General features: G+C 38.1%; 1 protein-coding gene across 2 annotated transcripts; it reads left to right on the forward strand.

Annotated features, from left to right (window-relative positions):
* The first annotated feature begins 254 nt into the window (after positions 1–254).
* Positions 255–10,314, forward strand: mdm4 (MDM4 regulator of p53). 2 transcript variants are annotated; one of them, XM_017450720.3, is made up of 11 exons: positions 255–413; positions 938–1,022; positions 1,111–1,185; positions 2,514–2,647; positions 3,101–3,150; positions 3,585–3,649; positions 5,368–5,467; positions 7,087–7,247; positions 7,665–7,853; positions 7,946–8,014; positions 8,366–10,314. In XM_017450720.3, exons 2-11 carry the CDS (start codon positions 948–950, stop codon positions 8,867–8,869), a joined length of 1,422 nt encoding a protein of 473 aa, XP_017306209.1. In that variant the 5' UTR covers positions 255–413; positions 938–947; the 3' UTR covers positions 8,870–10,314. The 2 variants fall into 2 exon arrangements, with proteins under 2 accessions (XP_017306209.1, XP_017306210.1); XM_017450721.3 differs by having other exon boundaries at positions 7,680–7,853.
* The last annotated feature ends 687 nt before the right edge of the window (positions 10,315–11,001 follow it).

Consider the following 11,001-nt stretch of genomic DNA (forward strand, 5'->3'; position numbering starts at 1 on the left):
AGAATGTGACTGCTGCTACAAGGCTCATCTAAAAGCCACCAACAGAAGCACAGACTATTTAACACAAAACTAAAATGTAATAAATAAATAAATAAATAAATGAAACATGATAATTTATAGAAAATTATCATGATTACTTCAAGCTCACTAGGAAGACTGTTTCTGCTTATGCGACCACGATATCTGGGCAAGCCTGGGCTTTTCTTTAGATACCCTTATTTTGACAAGACGGTGTTTCGAGCTTTTTTTGAACTTGCTGAACGGTTTCTCAGACACGCACCACGTCAGTTGTAGGCGGCTAAATTTCCTACGCCTGTTAGCTAAAAGCATACAAAAACATTATTGTGTTACTGTTTAGAAACGCGGACCTGATGTGAAAAGCGCCAACAATGTAACCCTTTAGTCATTTTAAGGTGAGATTATTATTATTATTTTTTACTTCGTCGGCGTATTTGTTGTTTGTATATGCTTCAAGCTGTAAACATAGTTAGATATATAGCTAGCGCGCTAACTAGCAGAGTTTGTTGCTAGCTAGTATTGTTCCTGAGGAAGGTTTGCTAGCGAGAGCTTAGTTAGCGTGTTCGTTAGCTATATTGAAACCTTATTTTTAAGGGGCTAATTTAGTCTTCTGACCACAACAGGAATGTTTTTAAAATATTTAGGCATCTATAATTATATCTGGGATAAGTGTTAATTTTAGGAAGTGACTCGCATAGAATGGAGCAAATAGCTAGCTTGGGTGACAGGTGGATAATCAGCTCCTGTGAATGCTTAACTAAGGTACTGTAACACAAATAGGCAAGTAAATTGTATGGAGAGCTAGCGACTACCCTGTTTTCAATGTAATATAATGCGTATGGTCATTTTGTGCTTTTTCAGGCAAGAAGTAGTATTGTTAGGATTTAAAATAACATGATGTCTTCTTATGCTTTTACAGCCTGCTAATTATGAACTCCATGTCATCAGCCCTGCACTCGGCTTCAAGCCCATCATGCAGAGCTCTGCCCGGGGAGGGAAGTCAGGTAACCTTGACAGATGTATATTTGCAAGCAGAACGCTCATACATAGATAATCATCGTGCAGCATACTGAATAATTCTTGGTAATGCAGGTCCAGCCCAAGGCTCCCCTCCTGCAGATTCTTCGGGTAGCTGGAGCTCAGGAGGAGATTTTCACTCTGAAGGAGGTTGGTACTGCATGCTGTCAGCATAACAGTGTGAGAAATACACTAGTGTGACCGGTTATGTACGCCTGCTATGTAGGTACACTCACTGCCCCACTGATTTTATCAGCTACACCTACATATAGGCCACTTCTGTTGCTATGCACAGCATGTCACCTCCTGTCTATCATCCATCTTTGAAAATGGAGCATCACTGACAGATCATATTTGGATAGTGGGTCATTCTCAGCCATGACATGATGTGCATCACGTGCTGGAGCATTGCTGGAGGCTTTTTTATTATTTTTTTTATTATTTTTTTTTTAAATACATACCTTATTGTCCTTGCTTGGTTCAATAATGAGGTCTGAGTTTACCAAAAATATCCAGCCAAGAGCAGTTCTATAATTAGACAGTAACACCAGTGACAGGTTAGAGGATATTAACTGTAGGTGTTTCTACTAAGGTAGGCACAACATAACTCCAGTTTCATTTAACATATGTTTAGAAGACACTCTTACACAGTGAAGGAAAAAATCACAAGACCGGTTGTACTTGATCAACAGATTACAGTTCTAGGCAGTCAGTTTTTCCGTTTGTAGCTGCTTGGTGAACAAGTTCAGCTGGCTGATCACCAGTATTTTTCTTTTCTTCACTCTTCCAACAACCAAACCAAAACCTACTCCCTATTGATTTTCACAAAACCTTTAATTTGATATGGTCTTTTTTTCTTTTGTTTTCTTTTTTTATGTAACCTGTTCCCTGGTTCATATATTTCTTGGTTGTGCAAACTGTTGTGGTGCGCATCTTTTTCGAATCTCTGCCGCCTACCACACTATTCACATGAACCCAGGACACAGTCAGGCCATAAAAAGAAAAGTGTTTTTACTATACGAATGCATTAGCATCCATGGATGTTGGGCAGTCTTTTCAGAATCACAATTTGAAGGGATGTGGAAACAGTAACAGCTGAGCAACATACAGTACAGTGTGCAGACTTCACTAGTGTCTTTAAATACCACTGTATGGACAAAAGTATTTGGAAACTTGACCCCAATCCCCCCCCCGCTTCTGTTACAGCCTTCTCTCTTCTGGAAAGGTTTTCCTTTACATTTTGGAATGTAGCTTTGGGGATTTGCTCATTCATCCCCCTTACATATTTAATACTTGATTATAGTTTTTCTATAGTTTGTATTAATGCTAGCTAGGTAATTTATGATTTGTCTATCCCTGAGTAAGTGAAAGGAGCAGACTGGTCTGTAATCTTGAAGATGTTTAGCCAGTCATCAGAGGGACTTCATCAGAGACATAGAAAATCTTCATAGATGTACCCCACCACTTTGTAATTTCAGGTAATGCATTACCTTGGCCAGTACATCATTGTGAAGGAATTGTATGACAAACAGAGGCAGCACATAGTCCATTGTCAAGATGATCCACTTGGGGAGTTGCTGGAAGTGGAAAGCTTTTCTGTCAAAAGCCCCAGGTGAGTTTATGCTTATGCTTACCATGACATTGAGAAGTTAAAGCTCTCATTGACGTTTGCAGTGCAAATTTTGACTGAAAATATTGGTTAATTTTTGTTAGTTCTTTTATCTACAGGTTATTAGGTCTAGTATTTGTCCCTTTCTAATTCACACACAGATAAAGTAGTGCGATTTTACACTTATTTGAATGAATTATTGTAAATAGTTATTATCGAGAGAGAATGGGAGATTTTGCGTATGTGAATTACCTGCATCTTTGTCGTGTCTCTACTAATAATGAAGCTGAGTTTATCTACTGTATGCAACTACCTGTGGTATATACGATTTTAACACACACACACCTTCCAGCCCATCAGAATCAAGTATTTGTTCAGGCCAAGGTATAAAATAGTGCAATGGCTTAGAAATTGTACAGTGGTTCCTTCATTAACAGGAAATTGTCTGTTTCACAGCCCTGTGTATGAGATGCTGAAGAGGAACTTGCTCATTTTGAATGGCTCGGGTATGTTACCTACACCTGTTAGTCAGTGTGTTTTGTTTATTTGAAGATATTTATCTAAACATCTTAAACTGTATATATCTGAGACATGTTATTTTTTGCACTGTCTTGTGAACGTAGACCTCAGTTTATTTTCCACCTTGCTCTGCAGTTTCAGTTTTTTTTTTTTCTTGTGTGAGAGATTGAGTGAGTATGCACGTGGGGCATATTGTAGTTTTAAGCATTTTTCTATCTTTAGGTCTTTATATTTATAAATTTGTTTGTCAGATATGGGTCCATGTGTGCCATTACATTTATTTTATGCCCACACAAATCTGGTTAATGGCATGATGTTTCTCTCAAACCTAAGAATGAATGGTGTGTGCTTGTTTAATAAAGGGCAGGTTTTTTTTTTCTTTTTTTTTTTTGTATGTTACTATGTCTCGTTTGAAATGCAGACGCGGCAAAGAATGTTTCAGTCGGCAAGGATTCTAATCAGTCTCCATGTGAAGATCCCGGGCAGGTAAAGCGACAGCATGGTGCACAGGAGAAGCGTTGCTCATCTGCCCCTTTCATGGCAACAACTTTCATGTGGACGGATATTATAAATTCTATTCATGATAGTAGAGTTTGACTCTCTCTTTAAGGATGGGTTGACTTAAATATTCAATGCTTAGGAGCTTCTTTGGAAAGTGCTTGGAAAATTCATGTGCCTTTGGCAGCAATGAACATAGCCTGCTCAGGGTTGTTCAGATTTATCCACAACTACAAACTAAAGCATTATTGATGATGGATTAGTTTTACCAAAGGAGGTTCAGTTTTGTAATCTGTAAGGGATTTGGCCAGTTCAGGAAAATGTCTGTAATTTGATCAGATTAACAAGCCATAGCCTGAATGTACATGTCTGGTTTAGTTCTTACATTATAGTAAAGTCCATACAAAAAGGGTTACTATTACTGAGGAAGCTCTGTGTTTGGAGAGTTACAGGCATTTGCTCGTGAATTATTACTTTTGAGTCTTTTAGAATCTACAGACATTGCCTATTTGTACTGGATTAAAATCCTAGATCTCGATCACTTAATATTACCCCCCCAGGTAAAACTAATCCATCTTATATAGGGCTTTTAACAATTGTTTCAACCTCTGCTTTTGTACTATTTATTTATACTAATCCCCATTAAGATTTATAATAATCAGGTAGATCATTTACTTAAAGTTTCTTCCTAAATTTGAGGTAGTGTTGCAGATTTTGTTAGATGCCTAAATCTTTACAGTTTTAGTCCAAAGACAGTTTTGCTGAGTTTTTGTAGTTAGCTGGTAAGATGAAATGCTGTTTGCCATGAGAGGGTTTGAAGAGCAGCTGCCTCCAACAGTCATGTGTGTACAGAGTGGCACCGTCTCTGTACATCCCCAAGGCCGGCTTCGCCTGGTGGTTTTAGTTTGGGGGGGAAAAGCCACCAGTGTGGGCACGGCTAATGGGGAAACAGAGTCCCTGTCTCTGTTTGTCACTCAGAGTTTTCTTCTCTGCTCCGCCGCTTATTCTGGCATAATAGCAGCTCTGTTTGCTCCACACACTGGCCTTCTCCACCCTCTATCCTATACTCTTACAAGCATTAACACGTTAGGCAATTTGTCACAGATTTACACACAGGAGAATCTGACTTGGGTGATGAGAGAGTTTGGTGTGAAGAGCCTGGCATTTTGTAAAAAATTATTATTTATTTATTTATTTTTTTTAAATAAATGTGTGTCACTTGCTTGTGGTGGCTACACCTTTAGGGTGGGCATGTTTAATACGTTTTTTTTTTTTTTTTTTTTTTTTTTTTTTTTTTTTTTTTTTTTAAAGGCAAAGCAATTTATTAAATAATATTTGATATTGAAAGGTATGGCCACCTTTGAATTGCATATTGCATTTATTTATATCCTGCTCTTGATTCAGGATTAACAATATATATTTTTAACATCTTAAGATTAGCTTGACAATCATTTTATTCTTTTTATTTGCTTTTAATTTCTTCTTTTTAAAAGTAAAGCTATATTGATTTTCTAGGGTTTTTGTAATGCCATTATGAAATCCACAAGAATAGATCCATTTCTCCCTTTTCCTTTCCCTCTGTCCCGGTGTGTGTTTGTGGCTCTCTGCAGCCACATAAACAAGGTCCCTGCTGTGGAGGAGCTGCTATTCTGCCTGTTATCACATCATAGCATCTGGCAATAATGCAGCTCTCCTCCACCATGTAGGTGTCCAGCAAGATGTGCAGTTCTGGAACCTCGTTCAGCGATGCCAGTGCCTGTTCTATGCAGAATTCCTCTCAGCGAAGACCACGAGATGAAGATGATGGTATGCATGTTTTTATTTATACATTTCTATATTTATTTCTTAAGAGACACCACTATATAAATCTTGGAAAAACTCCAACTGTGAGGCCCTCAGCTTGGGGATGGTGAACATGGGGGAATCACCTGTGGGAATGCCAGAGTAGGAAAGACATCACTGCCTCATCAAGAACTTTGGTACCAGAGCCCATACTGTGTGTGGATGTAAAGCCAACTTTATCCAGTCCATAACTTTTCTTCTCATGCCTAGAACCTTGGAACAGAAACTAGCTTTGGGAATGTGGACTGTTACTTTGCTGGTAGGGAAAACGCTTGAGTTGGTTTTTTCCCAACTCAGGCTTTTTCCCTACCAGCAAAGTAACAGTCCACATTCCCAAAGCCAGTTTCTGTTCCAAGGTTCTAGGCAATCTTGAACCTGACCCCACCCTTCATCTTGGTGTGCCCACTAGATGGCTCCACTTCTGTGGGTGACCTGGTCACCAGACACTTGCCTGTGGACACTACCCCCAGGCCTGACTCCAGGGTTCCAGTAATTTAATTTAACAATATTAACATGAAGGGTAAGTTGGTTGAAACATGCATATTTATAACACATTCTGCTTATTTAAGCTATATTTGAACATTAAAAAATATGATTGTAGCTACCTAGCAACATTGGCCAAACAGTGCCTGCATCATTCCAGCATCTTAACACAATAATGGTGAGTATATTGTAGGTTGATTAATGAGAGGGAAAACCTGCTGTTAAAATTTGAGGAAAGTCACAAGGTTTTGTATAATCAGCTGTGTTCTTGTCTATTTGAGAACAGCAGGCATTATAGCATAAGTATTTGTATTAACAGCTCTATATTATAGTTAATAACTATATAATAAACTATATTCCAGGGTTTTTACAAGGTGCTTGAAGTGCTTGAGCATCTGTTCAAACCCTGATACTCTTAGAACACCAAAAATAGTGTACACGATATGGCCAAAAGTTTGTGGATACCTGACCATCACACCCATATTGCTTTTTGAACATCCCAATCCACATGTAGTCCCCCCTTTTCTTTTATAATAACCTACACTCTTATGGGAAGGATTTACACTAGATTTTGAAGCATACCTGTGGGGATTTCTGCCCATTCAGCCACAATTAGTTACGTCAGGCTCTGATGTTGACTAGGAGGCTTGAGATGGAGTAAATATTTCAATTCATCCCAAAGGTGTAAAGTTGGCTTGAGGTCAGGGCTCTGTGCAGGCTGCTCATGTCTTCTTGGATCTTGCATTGTGCACAGGCTCATTGTCATGCTGGAACAGGTTTGGACCTTTTCGTTCCAATAAAGGGAAATCTTAATGTTACTGCATGCATAGACATTCTGTACAATTGTGTGCTTCCACCTTTGTGGCAACAGTTTTTGGAAGACACTCTTATGGAAGTCAGACTTGCCACAATTAAGATGGAATTATGCAATTTTACTAGACTAACTTCAGGAAGTGTTTCAGGAAGATTAATGGAAGTCAAGATGTGTTTCTAAAACAAGTCTTATATATTAATACTATACAAATGAAAGTGTGTCAGTTAAGAATCTTTTAAGAAACAACAAATGACAAATGGTTTGTGTCTCTTGAAATTGTTTACAGACTCATTAGATGGGATGCCCAGATCAGCCTGTAAGCGGCCAAAGCTGGATGTGAGTCTTGACGAATGGGACCTGTCTGGCTTGCCTTGGTGGTTTCTGGGTAACCTGCGCAGTAATTACACACGCAGGAGCAATGGCTCCACAGACATCCACACAAATCAAGTAAGACAACCAACTTGACACAACAGTTTATTAATATTTATATTAAATATATTTGTACTCTGTACAGTATATTTCTTCTCTCTCTCTTTCTCTCTCTCTCTCTCTCTCTCTCTCTCTCTCTCTCTCTCTCTCTCTCTCTCTATATATATATATATATATATATATATATATATATATAAAAATATATAAATAAATATATTTCAATATATTTCTTCTATATACATGGGGAAAGTATTAGGAAACCTGAATAATTATTTGATTATTATTTAAATGGGAGCATTCATTATTTAAATAGAAATATTTGTACAGTAAAATGTTATTGCTTCATTACATTTTCGTCATTATTGCATGTGAACCTTGTAATAGGAATATTCTATAGATGAACACTGTGTTTTCAACTACTTGATTGAGAAGTAGCTCTTTTGTGGACAGGAGGAGGACACTGCTGTTGTGTCAGACACCACGGATGACCTGTGGTTTCTGAATGAGGCAGAGAGTGAGCAGGTTAGTGTGGAGATGAAGGAGGCAGCACTTGAACAGGGCAGTGACTCCGAGTCTCCTCAGGAGGAAGAGGAGCAAGGGAGGGACAGCAAAGAGGACAAGGAGGTAAAAGCTGCTACTTCACCACCCCTCTATCATTGGTGTATTAGTATAAAACTGAGATGGATTATTTATCTTTATATTCATATCATTCTTAGATGCAGGAGGAGCTGGATGATGACTCTCAGTGTCTCAGTGATGATACAGACACCGAGATTTCGTCGCAGGTACCTTTTTATGGATACCTGTAAAGTTGCATACAGTGTTGTGAAAATGTTTCATAGGGCATTTTTTATGGTGAAAATATTTGATTCTATGTCAATGCACCAATTCTAATAATTATGAAAATAATGTGAAAAGTTTTAGAATTGTAAAATTGGAGTAGTATCCCATTTTAAAATTGGAAATACATTTAGCATAATATTTTTCATGTTTCTAAAAGCAGCCTGAATCAAAAGACAACCTCATTTAATGTACAGAAGATATTTTAAAAGGGGGACAAAAATAGTAATGTCTAAATGAAAAGTTTTCAACTTTTATGTGTACCTTTTTATAGGCCACTTATTTTTTTGCTACAGGATGCCTGGCAGTGCTCAGAGTGCCGCAAGTTTAACTCGGCCACACAACGCTACTGCATGCGTTGCTGGGCACTGCGCAAGGATTGGTACAAGGACTGTACACGCCTAGCACACTCTGTCTCAGTCCCCAACCTCCCAGATCCCAAAGATGAAGATGAGGATGATGGTATTGATGTGCCTGACTGCCCAAGAACTGTTTCAGACCCTGTCATCCTGCCCTCACATTGGGCATCTCGTGATTTACCTGCCTTGCCTGCATCTGCCAAGGGCAAAGCCCCACGCCGGGTGCTTCAGAGTTCCCAGGAGAGCCAAGAAGGGCGTGAAGTCATGCTGGAACCCTGCAGGCTGTGCCGTGTGCGTCCACGCGACGGCAACATCATTCATGGACGCACAGCGCACATGCTCACCTGCTTTCCCTGTGCACGTAAGCTACACAGGTGCCATGCTCCATGCCCTGGCTGTGGCCAGATCATCCAGAAAGTCATCAAGATGTTTGTAGCCTGAAAGCTGAAGAAATTATTTAAAATAAGCACATGCATAAAGTCTACAGAGGGCTCCATATCCTAACAACTAAATAGCAGGTTGCATGTAAAAATGTACATTGAAACAAAAACAAAAGCATATGGTATACAGAGTTCTTCATATCTAACATGGAATTAATGGTTTGCATGTAAAATATACATATTTAAGTTGTACAGAACACTTCATCTAAATGTTGAAGGTGTAAAATAATGGGCATGAATGATGTAGAATTTGTAAATAGTTTATTCCTTGCAAAATGCATTGAGTGTATATAATGTACAGAACTTAGTTGCTTCTGTCGTACACATTCTTTTGTGAAGCTGGTATTTTCCATGCATTATGGAAGGAGATGTACATATTTCTATTCAGCTGAAGGAGGTGGAAAGATACACATGGCATGGTACTTCCTGTGACACTTGTGAATTTAGCACAGTACACCAAGGAAAACAATTCCTGCATTTAAAAGAAACCAAAAAGACTTTTACAAGTAATACATTTGCACAGAAGCTCACCCTTGCCACTATGGTGTAAGATAATAGTTCACCAGGTGTTGCGTTTTAAAATGAGAATTGTATAAATTATTTATTTATTAGCATAATCTCCCCATTTCATGGGGTTGTCTTGTTTGGTGTCCGATTAGACCAGCTTTGCATGTGAATTGTGATTGAACCACAATTCTATTCGCTTTACTTGTACTTATTTTTCTTTTAATGGTGGATATTTTGCAATGAAAGTCTGACCTTTCTGGCTCACACAGAGTAGCACTTTGTACAGATTTCTATAAATATGCTAAATGTCTAAATACTGCTATTATATGTGTGCAAATATATAACAGTCTATTGTCCTGCGATGAATAGCCTGCAAAGCTTGATGTTTCCTCAAAGTTTAGATTTTTAGATCAAACAGGCCAAGAGGTTTCAGTTCTGCTCCAGTGCTTGGTGAAAAATCAATTCCTTTTTGTCATCACCCCTCATCTCAAGTTGGAGTTTGTCTAAGTTTGAGCATCACTGAACTGTGAACATTGAGGAACAGAGGATCTCTAGAGTGCCATTAAGGCTTTCTTTTTCCTATTTATGCTGTGCCTTCATGCTTGCTTTCTAGTTCACTCTCTCTTGTAGCCTGTGCAGTATGGTAAAAGAAAAAGCCAATGAGGAGGAGGAAACTGGTTGACTGGGATCTAAATGATACTTGTTACAGATTTTTTTCTTTAGAGAATCGAGTTTTACAATTTAGTTGTTGCTGTTTTCTTATATAAAAAAAAGTAATGTTTTAGCACTTCTTTTCATTGACTTGCCAGAGCGCTTCTTCCTTTTCACAGATGAGCAGTTCCTAAATGGTTTGTGCTGTTGATTATTTATCTTTCCCTCGCTTGACTTTGCTCTCTTATTTGCAGTAAATAGGAATAAAAGCATAATTTATGTGCTCTGCCTGTTGAGAACGCTTGATTTGATTGCTTTCATACAAGACTGCTAGAGAATTTTTGCAGTTTTTAGTTTATCTTGCCACTAGAGGGCGATCATTATTATAATTTTGTATACATGTAACTGAACAGAATGCTCCTTTCTTGTGGCTGTACAAGCACATTTCCATTAAGAATCCTTGCACATGAGAGAATGCTGTATTTTAGTCATTATGCCACATGGTATTCAAGGTAAAATGTATTTGAGCTGAAGTCACTGCCATAATTATTGAAGTTTATGTTTATACATTGTTTTGTTTGTCTCCAAACATAAGTCCTGTTTCTGAACATATTACCTGTTTATGAGCAGTTTTATGTTTTAATTTGAATAAATAGTGCAACTAATAAACTCTAATCAAAAGATCTCCCTCTTTTCTTTTAGTTGGGTTACATTTTTGTTAAAATATGTAAAACATATTTCCTTAAAGTATTTGTTACATTTTTTTTCTTTTAAATCATTGATAAAGTTTGTCCGTTTCCCAAGAGCATTCTCCCAAACATCACGTGCCTTCTTGCCTCTGGTTTTCAGCTACTCAGTGCACTTTTTATGTGAACCACTAGAGGGCAGTCAGGGTCTATGGTATTGCAGAAGACGAGGGATGTGGTTGTACTGAATACAGGTATTGTGTATGCAGTTAAATAATTTATTTTAGAA

This window comes from Ictalurus punctatus, chromosome 21 (genome assembly GCF_001660625.3).
Source record: "Ictalurus punctatus breed USDA103 chromosome 21, Coco_2.0, whole genome shotgun sequence".
Classification (NCBI taxonomy): Eukaryota; Metazoa; Chordata; class Actinopteri; order Siluriformes; family Ictaluridae; genus Ictalurus; species Ictalurus punctatus.